The sequence below is a fragment of the Gekko japonicus genome, unplaced genomic scaffold (genome assembly GCF_001447785.1).
Source record: "Gekko japonicus isolate JY-2015 unplaced genomic scaffold, Gekko_japonicus_V1.1 scaffold1639, whole genome shotgun sequence".
Taxonomy (NCBI): domain Eukaryota; kingdom Metazoa; phylum Chordata; class Lepidosauria; order Squamata; family Gekkonidae; genus Gekko; species Gekko japonicus.
This window is the reverse complement of record NW_015170330.1, coordinates 372205-386106: the sequence shown is the minus strand read 5'-3', so window position 1 is coordinate 386106 and position 13902 is coordinate 372205. Positions and strand designations below refer to the sequence as shown.

The 13902-nt window shown below is 47.1% G+C and overlaps 1 protein-coding gene across 1 annotated transcript in view; it reads left to right on the top strand.

Annotated features, from left to right (window-relative positions):
- The window catches only part of BCAN (brevican), a 76598-nt gene that overhangs the window by 19882 nt on the left and 42814 nt on the right, over positions 1-13902 (top strand). Inside the window, exons 2-3 of the mRNA XM_015418126.1 lie at positions 11894-11986; positions 13390-13782. Coding sequence (XP_015273612.1) covers positions 11905-11986; positions 13390-13782 — 475 coding nt within the window. The 5' untranslated portion in view covers positions 11894-11904. The remainder of the gene's footprint in view (positions 1-11893; positions 11987-13389; positions 13783-13902) is intronic.

Sequence of the window (13902 nt, the reverse complement as noted above, 5' to 3'; positions counted from 1 at the left end):
GCCCCCAAAGTCCCCCACTGGGGGTGGAAGATGGACTTGGCAACCCTAAAAGTGGGTGGCCCCAGCCCCATAGGAGCTTGTTCATCTTCCTTTCCCGCCTCCTTTTAAGAGCCATTTTGTTCCAGCTACTTTCCTGAAGCTACCGTTACCTGCCACAAACACAGTGAGGCTGGCAGCAGTACCACAGTTGGCATGAGCGAACTGCGCAGAACCTCCGTTGTGTATAATGCCATAGTGTCCACCCTCCAAAGCAGCTATTTTCTACAGGGGAACTGATGTCTGCTGCCTGGAGGTTGACAACCCTATGTAACTTAGGGCTGCCAAGTGGGGGTGGGGGCGGGTAAACCCCCGCTTTGGAGGCCCGATTTCTGCTGCGGCAGAATCGGGCCCCGGGGGGAACTCCACCCCCCAAAGCGCAGCGTGGCTGCATCACCGGAGGTGACGCAACCACATCGATCACGTTGGGGGCATGGCCCCGATCGTCGGAGGGAAAACTCTATGGTTTCCCCTCCGATGATCGGGGCCACAGCCTCAACGTGATCGACATCGCGCATCACTTCCGGTGACGTGCTGGCGGTGCGCGTGTGCAAAGCGCACGCACGCGCACGACAAGGGACAGCTCCCGGAGCGCGGTGAGGCTCCCCCACCGGTGAGTAAAAAATTCACTTGGCAACCCTAATGTAACTCTTTTTCAGTCTAAGCTACTTCACAAGGTTGTTGTGAGGATCTATGGAGGGAAGGAGAAAAGCATATATGACACATTGAGGAGTCAAACCGTGGAAGAAAGGTTGGAATAACATTTGGACAGATAGATAAGTTGCTAAGAAAGGCCATGCGTTATGTTGCATGGCAGAATGAAAATTAATTTAGGGATGCACAAATAAAGACTTTTTTTTCTTTTTGTTTTGTATATTGTTGGTGTGAACCTTTTAGTTTTGACCATTTTTAACCTGTGGTGTTCCTGATTTGTTTTGTACCATTTTAATGACATGTCATTCCTACATTATTCCTTGTTTTCATGCAACTGTTGGAAAAGTAGGTAGCCATTAAAAGGCAGTATTTCTATCTAATGTCATGGGTACGGCCAGGAAAACAGTGGTAAACTATGGCAAAAAACCCTGGAATTTTGAAATATAAGAGTGTATTCACAAAATTTGCTAACTTCTCTAGATTAATTAGCTTGTAAAAGGAACAGGCTAGCCTTGCAAAGCACTTTGAACAAACTCAGCTTGTGGCTGGCAACTTATTACCAGTCATACTGTCTGCTGATAGAATTGTCTGGCCCAGTCCAGCAACCAGTGATAGACCATCAGTGACTGCATGGTGTCACTTCTGGGGAAACTCATAAGTGACTTCACACCTTTCTCTAGTAGTTACTGGAAACTCTATGGTAAAACATACAGAGGACCGATTCCTAAATAGGACTGACATCAATTCCAGATTTTCCTCAGAAGTGACATCAGATCTCTCTAGGAACTGCTAGAAACTCTTTGGTTTTACCATAGAGTTTCCAGCAATTCCTAGAGAGGCATGACATCACTTACAGGTTTTCCCAGAAGTGACCACACAGTTGCTAATTTTTTTCTTTGTCTTGCCAGCCACTGGAGTGCCAATGGACAAGGCCCACTGGGCACATAAGTTAAGATGAAACTAATCCAGTTAAAAAGGACACAATCAGGCAATCAAGTTGGATAACAGAAAGGAAGTATATCAGCCATTCAATTGAGAGAGAGAGAGATTTTAGTACTTCTAATTGTTGTGCCATAACTGATTAGTATGACTTTTATTGTAAGCCTTCTTGGGTCTTGATTTGCAGAGAAAGGTGAGGTAAAAAATTAGAATACTCAACAAATTAAATCGAAATTGCACCTATTCAGATATAAGCCCTGGGCCCAGGTGGTCTTTCTGCCTTGTCTGACTCTGCTCGTAGTTCATTTTAACCAGAGGAGGCAAACAATACCAGAATGATAGCTGGCAATGAACCAGTGCAGACAGATATGGCCAGGCCAGTGTTAACTGCCTGAGAACCTGCTAAGATTTATTCTTTGGAAGAGAAAAGGCTGCTACAAGTGGGGGGCAGCCTCTTTTGTGCCGGGGTATTCAGAAACAAGGGAGGAAATAAAAGGTTCTTTGGTCAGGCTATGGCTTTCACAGGGGAAGGAGAGAGAGACTCGGAGCCTGAATGGAATTTTAAAGACTCAGCTCTGTGACTAATCTGGGGAAAGCGGGTTCATCTCTCACACACCAGGCCTCAGCCACGGTGGTGACAGCAGCAGCCCAAATGGAGCCATTTGTTGCAAATGAACCCCTGCTAAAGAGACAAGATTAAAAAGCTCTCTGAGACCACAAAGTTGGGCACTTTTTATTAGGGATCTCCCTCAGAATTTCCGTTTGAACTTACATTGCTGAGCTTGTTTGTTGGGCTGCCAATTCTCAGGGTCTGACTTGAAATTTCAGGGCCAAAATATGTATTATATTTGGCAGTTCTTCATTGGATCCTCTTCCCCAATGTATACTTTGATCTTAAAAAACAGTAATGGCGGGGCAAAATGGGTCAGGGCCTTAGCAGCGAGAATGGGAGGGTTAACTTTAGCAAACTGTTTCCTCAAAAGACAGATGAAAAAGAGGGGAGTTGTCTTTTGGGTTGCCAGCCTCCAGGTGGGGCCTGGGGACCTCCCATTTTTACAACCGATCTCCAGCTGACAGAGATCAGCTCCCCTGGAGAAAATGGCTGCTTTGAAGGGGAGACTCTATGGCATTTACCATGCTGAGGCCCCTCCCCTCCCCAAACCCCGCCCTCTCCTGGCTCCACCCCCAAAGTCTCCAGGTATTTTCCAACCCAGACCTGCCAACCCTAGTTGTCTTTTCCCCTCTGTATTTGCTGTCTGTTTTTCCTGTATTGGAGACAATCGCCTCCCTAGGAAGGGCTGCCAATTCTTGGAATCTTGCAAAGGGAGGGAACCAATCAGGGACCCACTGTAGGGCTGCTGGCGCTAACTGGCACCCTGGTGAGGGAATTTGGGGGCTAGGACAAGCTCTTCAGTGTCATACCAATGTGGAATATCAAATATAGTGTGAATCTGGAAGTGACACCATTGTAGGGAGTCAGGGCACATGGGGTGCATCAGTGATGGTGTGATGTCACTTCTGGGAAAATCTGAAAATGACATCACACCTTTTTGGAATTGCTGGAAACCAGAAGGTAAAACCATAGCGTTTGGGGCAGTTCCTGGAGGCCACTGCAGTTTCTTCAGTGTTTTCCGTAGAAGTTGTATCATAGGGTTTCTGGCAACTGCCAGAGGTGTGACTTCACTTCTGGGTTTTCCCAGATCATGCCATCACTGATAGCAATTTTAAAATAGTTTTTCTTTCTCTTGTTGGCTGCTGGAGTGCCGGCAGGCAAGGCCCACTGCGGGCAAGAGATCTCACACCCCCAGTGGGCACCTGGTAACCTCTCATCATTGCATCAGGGCAATGTTCTAGGATTCACCCCAAATCCTATGTTTAAATGTTTATTTATTTATTAGATTCCCCACCACTCACCCAAACGGTCTTATGGCAGCTTACAACATTAAAACCAATAAGGTAAAACAACATAAAAACAAATAACAAATATAAAATATTAACATTAAAATATAAAAATATGTGGCTGTCAACATACCACTATTAAAACAGCCCAAACATGTGGTTACCCTCCAAAGACCAACCTAAACAATTCAGCCTGAGGAAACTAAAAACGTCCGGCAGGACACAGATGTCATCTGAGAGTGTATTCCACCAAGTAGGGGCCACAAGTGAGAAGGCCCTTCCCCTGGTGACAGCTAACTGAGCTGTCCTGGGGCCAGGCACCTGCGAGAGGCCCCGAGACAATGACCAAAGGGGGCATGGGGGTTGTAACAAGAGAGGTGGTCCCACAGGCATGAGGGTCCCAGGCCATTAATGACTTTAAAGGTTAATAGCAGCAACTTGAATTGGATCCAAAGACTAATTGGTAGCCAGTGCATCTGCCATAGAATTGGAGTAATATGAACTGACCATGATGTTCCAGTCAGCAACCTGGTAGCTGCATTCTGGATCACCTGCAGTTTCCAAAATGTTTTCAAGGGTAGCCCTACATAGAACGAATTGCAGTAGTCCTATCTGGAGATAACCATTGCATGGATCAATGTGGCAAGGTCTAACCCAGACAAATAAGGAGCCAGCTGGTGGGCCTGGCATAGCTGAAAAAACATTGACCATGTTACCATGGACACTTGTTTATCCAGTAAATAAAGTTTTGGGTGAACCGTAGAGCATTACACCAATGCAATCATGTCAGTTCTAGTTTTGCATCAGAAGTAATAGTACATCCTCCACCCCCAGTGACCCTTTCCTGCCACCTCTCAGCTGGACAATGGAATACAAATTGGGGGAAGTGAGAGGGATGATCATCAGTATCCCAACTCATGGGCATCTCTTCCCGGGCAGCCAGAAGTGATGTCAGTATATTGCTGGGATGCTCTAGCATTTGGAGCAAACTCTATGGATAAACCATAAAACCACAGAGTATTGGCAAAATGCTAGAGTATTGCTGGTAATGCACTGATATCTCTTCCAGTCATGATGGAAAGTATGTCAGTGTGTCGCCAGTGACATCATTACATCCCCAGCAAGGTCCCCCCCCCCCAGTGAGTCTCTTGTTGGTTGTCAGCCTGCTGACAACCCTAGTGACACTGAAGAGCCCCCTATTTTCCCCCTACCAGCTTTCCAAGTGTCAGTTGGGAATGGGGCACCCAGGCCAGGACCATAGCAGGAGACCTGGTCCCCCTAACCCACTCTGTGGGACCAGTGAGTTGAAGAAATGGAACTCAGTGAAGTCAGGGACTGAGCTGAGGGTCAGTGGGCAGAAGCACAGAAAATACTAATTAATCCAGAGTATTCAGCAGGCTCCCTTTCTCTGGCTGAGGAACTATTTGTTAGCCGCCCAGAGCCTGTTCGCAGGATGGGCGGGATATAAATATAATAATAAATAAATAAATTGGGAGGGAAGGATGAGCAGGAAAAACAGTTAAAGACAGCCACAGTGTTTTTAAACAAGCTGCTTCTGACAGCCAGAAAAAACAGGGCTGAAAATGAAAGTTAAAATTGGGTTGTCATGGCTAGGGGTGGGGTGTCACCTGACGCTGCCACCACTCTGGATTTAGGATCCCTTGAGAAGGCCCAGAGCACCCTCCCAAGACCTTCTAACCCCCCTTTTGGCCGAATAATAGGTGTGAAGACCAGGCAGAGTGTGGGTCTCTTCCCCACAGCAGCCTCTCCTGGCCCTGTTCCCTGGGAAGAAGAACAGCTTTTCCTGCTTCACCAAATCTTTTATTCCAAGCCCTCCTCTTTTCCTATTGGTCAATTTTGGCTCTAAAACATCCCAGGGGCTTCTGGTGGCACAGCCCAGATCATGACATGGGTAGAAGCCTAATGCTGGAAAGACCATAAAGGAGCAGCACAGCACATTCCTTTGCTTTAAAAGGCCCTAAACAGTTAAAACCCGATCTCACTCTTTTGCTTTGTTATATGGGCATTGGCGGAGCTCACCTGGCAACTGGCCAAAAGAGGGGGGGGATGGTCATGTCTGTGGGAAAGTGGCCAGTTGGCAACCCTATCCCCAGTGAGGGGAGGGGAGTTTTGATTGAGAAAATGGAGTAGGGCTCAGGTATACAGTCCTCCTTCAATACATGCAACCTCACACTCTTGCTAAGGGATCTGAAAATGGATCTTGTTTATCAGGAGTCCCAGTGAGAACAGCAGACTATAAATCAATCCGTCAATCAGTCTCCAGTATAACATGTCGTTTGGCCCTCGGTTCTCCAAGCAAAGGATTAAAATCACATAGCAACATTTACATCTTTCCCACACTGCTATATTATTGATTTGGATGTGCTCATTGATAAGAACCTTTGGAAAAATCTTTCTAGTATTTATGTACAGTACTTATTTGCACAGCCTGACCTGGATGGCCGTGGCTAGCCTGATCTGGTCAGAGACCAAGCCCTCAGAGGAAAGGCTTGGGACTTGGGCATGTTTGGTCTGGAGAAGAGGAGGCTGAAGGGGAATGTGATTGCTCTCTTTAAGTATTTGAAGGGCTGTCACTTAAGAGGAGGGCAGGGAGCTGCTCCTGTTGGCAGCAGAGGGTAGGAATCGCAATAATGGGTTTTAATTAAAGGTGGGGAGGTACCAGCTGGGTATTAGGGAAAACTTTTATACAGTAATTGTTGTGCAACAGTGGGATCAGCTGCCTAGGGAGGTGGTGAGCTCCCACCACCACCACTAGCAGTCTTCAAGCAGCGGCTGGACAAACACTCGTCAGGGATGCTCTAGGCTGATCCTGCATTGAGCAGGGGGTTGGACTAGATGGCCTCTGTGACCCCTTCCAGCTCTGTGATTCTATGATCTTAGAGGCTAAGCAGGGTTGGACTTGGTTAGTGTTTGGATGGGAGACCACCAAGGAAGGCCAGGCAGCTATGCAGAGCCAGGCAATGGCAAACCATCTCTGAACATCTCTCGCCTTGAAACCTTTATGCGGTCACCATAGGTTGGCTGCGACTTGATGGCCCTTTGCACCATCAGTTAGATGCATTGAAATTCTTTTGTGTGTTATTTGATTGGTGCCTGCATCTGCTCTTGAGCACTGAAAAAAAACCAACCCCAAATAGTCTTCATATAGCCATACATACAACCACATCCAAGATTTCACTTTTATGATGTATTCTCATTGTGCATATACACATCAGTGACATAGGCATATGGGGAAGATGCAAATGAACTAGAGGAGCGGAAAGGTTCCGCTGACTGTGCATTCTTGAATTCCAGAATTAATTTTAGAAATTCTCCTGGGTGAACCATAATTGAAGAGGAACGTTATGTGGCGCGTGGTGAAATCAAACAATAATACAAGGACAGAAAAGTGGAAAGGCCTAGTAGCTCTTTTAAAAGCTAGCTGATTTATTATGGCATAAGCCTTAGCAAACCAGAGTTCCGGTCCAAAAAAGTACTGAGACTTACTTCGTGAATTCAGCTCTCATACTTTATTCGGAGAAGAACAAGACAAAGAAACTGGCTCACAGGCCGGCTTATATGCCCCAAGGAAAACACACCCACACACCCCACACCCGTGAATGGTCTATTTACACTGATTAGTTTACTCCTGAGGAGCCTAGGTTCCCGATTGGCTGGGAACTAGGATCCGAACATCTATTGTGTTTGGGAGTGAAGCTCAGGTACCTCACCTGACCTCATGTGGAACCGGCCGAAACTGGATTGAGCACATGGCTAGGTCAGGACACAACACCCATCCCCCCTTGGTCCGAAAGGCATCCACATATATAGTCCTTTAGGTATGCTGGAGCTTTCCGCTCCTTCATGGAGCGGCGTGTTGCTGGGGCTGTGGAAGACACCAGTGTTGAGGCTCTCGGCGGAGAGCTGGCCGGCGCCGGGGAAGTGGGTGCCATTCCCAGAGGCTAGTCTGAGGTGGCCAGTGCAGCTGCGGGCTGGTTAGGGAGCACCGGGGTCGTGGTCTGCGATTGGCTGGCTATCACTGGAGCTGGTGATAGTTTGGTAGTCTCGCCTGGGTCAGCCTCCTCGGTGTCTTCTGGTTCCAGAGGCAGCACTCACCGGCGCATTTGGTCGATGTGCCTCTGGAGCACCATACCGTCCTCACAGGAGACCTCGTAGGAACGGGGCCCCTTGACTCGCACCACTTGCGCTGGGATCCATGGCGGGCCCTTGGCGTAGTTCTGCACGTACACTGGGTCTTCAGGAAAGAACCCTCGGGCGGCTTCCTGGTCCTCCATGTCTGGTTCGCATTCGGGGGCCCAGTCCGGATGCAGTTGATCTAGACGTGTCATGAGGTGGCGACCCAGGAGTAATTCGGCTGGACTGTGCCCCGTTGTTGTGTGTGGTGTGGTTTGTTGGCCGAAGAGGAAGGAGGCCAACTTGTAGTCCCAGTCAGTTGAGTTGAGCCGTCGGAGTGCATCCTTGGTGGTTTGGACCATCCGCTCCGCTTGACCGTTTGTGGCGGGGTGGAATGGAGCCGACTGCACATGTCGAATTCCATAGTAGGATGTAAAGTCCTGGAATTCGCTGGATGTGAATGCAGTGCCATTGTCCATTACCAGGGATACCCTGGGCACTGAAGATCCGCCACATGGCCTTGATGGCGGATCTTGAGGAGGTGGATGGAACGGGGACGACCTCTAGCCACTTGCTGAAAGAGTCAACAAGGATTTAAAAACAGCTGCCCCTGGAATGGCCCCGCGAAGTCTAGGTGGAGTCGAGACCAAGGGCGGTGTGAAGACTCCCAGGCTCTCTCCGGAGCCCTAGGCGGGTTGGGGCGAGAGACCTGGCAAGGCTGACATCGTTTTACCGTGTCCTCGATGTCCTGATCGAGGCCAGGCCACCAGACGTAGCTCCGTGCTAACACCTTCATCCTCATGACCCCAGGGTGCTGCTTGTGTAGAGTCACTAAGACTCGCTGCTGTAGTGGGGCAGGTATCACCACCCGGCCACCCTACATCAGACACCCTTTGTAGGTAGACAGTTCGTCTTTCCTGGTGCCAAACGGCGTGAATTTGGGGCCCTGCTTGGCCGTAGGTGTGGGGTGTGTGTGTGTTTTCCTTGGGGCATATAAGCCGGCCTGCGAGCCGGCTACTTTGTCTTGTTCTTCTCCGAATAATTAGAAGGTCTTTAAGGTGCTACGTGACACTCTTTTCTGTCTGCTGCAGCAAACTAAGTCGGCTATCTATCTTGAGTGTGTGTGGGGGAGTTCTTGGATGTTTTATCCAAGCAGGAGCTTATAAATTCTCCTCAAAAGTTTGCTTTAGGCAAAGCCCAGTGATAACTCTATCCGTGCGTGACTTCAAAACTTGAGAATATCCATGAGAAATTAAAAATTCGAATGCATTTGTGATCGGGTCTGCCTGTGCCCGCCTGCTTGATAAAGCATGTCGAAACTCTGGGATGAAACAATCTCTTTCAAATGCCAACGCTTCTGAATGTTATGAGTCAGGCCAAGTCTTTTAAAAATATCTAGGAAATACTGTTAAATGAAGCAAAGCAAACCAGTTCCATCATGCAGAAGTGCTCCAGACAGTCATGGAAGAAAGGTCACCAAGACAGAACATGCTCTGCCCTTGAGAAGAAGCTTATCCAGACATAGGAGCAAGGAGGGGACAGAGCGTGCCAGTGAAATGTCTCTTACTGGCTGACATTTTCTTTGACAGCCATTGATTTGCAAGCAAGACTTCAATGGCCTATTGGCAGCTCACTGCCTTGCACCAAAAGGAAACTTGGCTACAAGGCCAAGAATGTTGGTTTCTCTTATCAGGTACCAAAGATGAAAACAAAGCAAAGCAAACAAAAAAGGGATAAGTTTGGAGCAAAGGAGAAGTGGGCGAAGGCCCATAGCTCAATGACCAATCCCTAGCATCACTGGTGGGACAGCTTCCAGGATAAGGGAGCTTCAAATGCTTATGTGGTATTTGTAGGAGTGTACAATTGATACTATGGGTTCAGTATATGGTTGCCAACCTCCAGGTGGTAGCTGGCGATCTCCCACCATTACAACTGATTGCCAGGTGACAGAGATCAGTTCACCTGGAGAAAACAGCCACTCTGGAAGCTGGACTCTATGGCATTATGCCTTTAACCCTACCCTCCTCATACTCCACCCTCAAAATCCCCAGATATTTCCCACGCTGGAGCTGCCAGCCCTAGTTCAGTATCTATTGATGTCTGTGCAGTTTGTTGGCTTTCAGGTTGTATAGATCAGTTGGATGCAAAGAGCTCAATTAGCTACAGAGGGAGCATTTTTCCAAGCCAGCCTGCAGAATTGTCCTGCATTATTCAAAAAAGTTTGTGTACTACCGTGCAAACAGAAGGTGAACCTGGAAATTATTTGGGTGGGAAAGCAACATAAAAATATTTTAAATAAATAAATTTGCTGATGTTACTGACATCTTCTGGAGCCAGCATGGCTGAAACATTCCATATGTACATTCAGGTCCATAATTTATCCATCATTTAATCTTCGGATACAAGTGAAGGGAATTGTGAAGGAAAAAGTACCCCTGAACAAAAGCAGAGTACTCTACTAACCACTGAGTAAGTACAGTCATCCCTTTGTCTGAACTTTGGAAAGCAGGGGAAGGCTTGCATAGCAGAATGTTCCTCCCTATGAGTGATGAATGAATTTTCTTTATTTTATTCCTCTCCCTTATAAATAAAAGCCGAATGGTGGTGGCACTTCTCTAGAACATTCCACACGCTCCAAAATCAGTTCGCTCTCTGATCCGTCATTCAGAGGGTCTCCCTATCCACTGGCTGCTTTGCCTGAGTCCTGCCTCCAACATTCTAAACATTTTGCTAATCCTCTCCCCCCCATAGCCAGTCAGAACACAGAGGTTATTTGCATATGCAGCCTCATTGACCTCTGCCTCAGAACACAGAGGTCGTTTGCATATGCGACTTGATTGGCTTTTGCCTCTAACATTCTAAACAGTTTTGCTGTTCTGAGGTAAAATGTGTCCAATCTCCAGGTGAGGGCTGGAGATCACTCAGAATTACAACTGCTTTCCAGATGGCAGAGATCAGTTCCCCTGGAGAAAATGGTGGGCTCTGTATCCTTATATGCTGCTGAGGTGGCCCCCGTATGACAGCCAATGTGACGTAGCAGTCAGGGCTTCAGAGCACGGGAGAGGCTGCAGGTGTGTGGGGGGTGGAAAGCTGAAGAGTGAGGGGGAAATAAAGGTAGGTTGATGGTTGGCTGGGAAGGAGATAGGGTTGCCAACTCCAGGTGGGAAATTCCTGGAGATGTGAGGGATGGAGCCTGGAGAGGGTGAGGTTTCAGGAGGTGTGGGACCTCAGACAGGTACAAAGCCATAGACTCCACCCTCCAAACCAACTATTCCCTTCTGGGGAACCATTGTTGCCAATCTCCAGGTGAGGGCTGGAGATCACTCAAAATTACAACTGTTCTTTAGGTAGCAGAGATCAATTCCTCTAGAGAAAATGGTGGACTCAGTGTCATTATACCCTGCTGAGGTCGCCACAGCAAATTAACACTGAGTGTCCAAGGCCGGGGCACCCGCCCAGAGCCTCTTTCTAGAGTTCGTTGTATTTATTTCCACAATGGACCTTTTTCCTAGTTATTCCATAATTTTGTTCTACGCTTCATTCTGGATTAAAGATCAGTTCTGGATTTGGAGCATGCATAGTTTGCCACATGTTCCAGTTAATTTTTAATCATTTACTCTACCAATGCATATGGGTGAACAGGCACGCACCAGCAAGACTGGCATTCTTGAGAGGATTATATGTATGGTCATAGTGAGATCTTTTGTGTGTGATGTTTTTAGTAAGGCACACAGGTGTTTTTATGCATTGGTAAAACACCATGGAAAAAATGATCTTAATGTAGCTGTTTATACCATCAAGATTTAACAGTGTTTTAATCAGTGTACATGTACTATTGGGAACATATGGGGAGGTGTAAATGAATTGATGGAATTGACTACTGAAGTAAACTACATATACAAAGTGTTCTATACAAAAATCAGAAAAGAAGAACAGAGAAATGGAGGATTCCTAATGCATTTTCTTTACCTTGGAAACAAGAGCAGGTTACTCAGGCTGTATCCACATGACAAGGATCTGCTGTTTCCCTGTCTCATCCAGCACATTTTAACTAGAATGAAATGCCAGGAGTTTGAACTTGGAAGTATTTGCAAATATGGCAGGTCCTCTACCTTCCTGGATACAGTTTTTGCTTTCTTTCAGGGCACATGGAAGCATTTTGGAACTTGCATGGGATTTTGCAATTTCTCTGTCCCTTTCTGATTTATTTTGTTTTGTCCCCTCTCTCTAGCAGAAATCAGAATGGCTTACATCCTGTTGATATTCTCTGCATTTGCCCAGGTTGTTTCTGTGAGCACGTTCCCCTTCTCCAGAGAAAGCACAGGTAACCCTACTCTCAGGACTGGTCTATGCAATCAGCAGGTCATGGGTAGGGGTGTGCAATAAAAAAACCCCACAACTTGGTATTTTTCGGGTTTGGGTATATTGAACCTGAAAAATATTGGTATTTCCCAATATTCCCAAATTCCAATACTGGTATGGTATTCGGATTTGGGAAATATTCGGGAAACCCGAATTATTTTCGGCTCCATTATACCCAATGGATTTCTTTAGGGGAACTGATCTCTGTAGTGGAGAGATCAATTATGATTCTTTCTCTCCCATGTTAGTCTGCTTCACAGGTTTTTGTGAGGGTGAATGAAGGGAAGGGAAAGCCATGAGGTCACTGGAGAAAGAGCAGGATTTAAAAAAAATGTGATTGTTCTGTAGCTACTGTCCCTTTCAGGTCCCCTCTCTGGATGTTTGGTTTTACTTAAAAAAGAAATTAAAGGAAGTTTCCTTATGAGTGCTTTGAGATCACTCACTAAGACCTGTTTCAACCTTCTGGGAAGGTAGGATTGCCAACCCTGGGTTGTGAAATTCCTGGAGATTGGGGACGGACCCCGGGAAGGGAGGGGTTTGGGAAGCGGAGGGACCTCAGTGGTTCACCATCAAAAGCAGCCATTTTCTCCAGGGGAGTTAATGTCTGTAGTCTAGAAATGAACTGTAATTCTGAAAGATCTTGAGCCCCCCCCCCCCGAGGTTGCCAATCCTATGGGAAGGCCTTGGCGGCCATGTACTGCTTGGAGACATTCTCCATAAGATGTTTTTTTAAGGATGGTTGAGCTGTTTTTAGGATTATGTAGCTTATACCTATTATAATGCTGCTACTACAAAGGTGTAGTGGTTAAGTGCACGGACTCTAATCTGGGAGAACCGGGTTTGATTCCCCACTCCTCCACTTGCACCTGGCTGGATGACCTTAGGCAAGCCGTAGTTCTGATAAGAGCTGTCCTTGAAAAAGAGCAGTTTCTGTCAAGAGCTCTCTCAGCCCCACCTCCCTCACAGGGTGTCTGTTGTGGGGAGGGGAAGGGAAAGGAGTTTGTAAGCCGCTCTGAGACACCTTTGGGTAGTGAAGGGCGGGGTATAAATCCAATCTCTTCTTCTTCTTCTTTTCTAGTCTTAAATCCAATCTCTTTTTCTTCTTCTTCTTTTCTAGTCTTCAGTGCTTCATTTGGAGTGCATTATGTTCACTGAACAACAGTTAAATGCAACATTTAGATGTACTTTGTGTCATTATTTTGTTGACAGTCGGGTGGTAGAGCTGTTAAGGGTTGTTCCAGTTAAAGGAACTTCAGAAGAGTAATCAGTTCTGGTGGTGGCCCTTTAAGCAGCCAAGAAGTGATGGTGGAAACCTAAGCAAGTTATGCTTTGTAGTAAATTTACTTGTTTGCGTCTCCCTTACAGATGACCTCAAAGCGCTGCAAGTCTCCATTTCCAGACATCCACCAGTACGAGCCATGCTCTCTGGTAGCCTCACCATCCCTTGCCATGTTACCTATCTGCACCCGCTGCCCACTTCTGGAACTGCAGGGCGCCGGGCTGTCCAAGGGGCACCTCGTGTGAAATGGACCTTCATCACAGAAGGGAGAGAAGCTGAGATCCTGGTAGCTCGGGGCCTGAAAGTGAAGGTAAACGAAGCTTATCGCGACCGAGTCTCCCTTCCCTTCTATCCGGATTCACCAACAGATGCCACCTTGCTCTTGAGTGAACTGCGATCTAACGATTCCGGGGTCTACCGCTGTGATGTGCAACATGGGATTGAGGATGGCCATGACCTTCTGGAGGTGAAGGTGAAAGGTAATATTGCTCACTCTCTAAAGATTGGGTGGGAGGGACAGAATTAAGGCCCCATATCAAGATGCAAACTGTATGGGTGGAACTAAATGATTTCTCTGTAGACATTCCCTCCTTATCCAG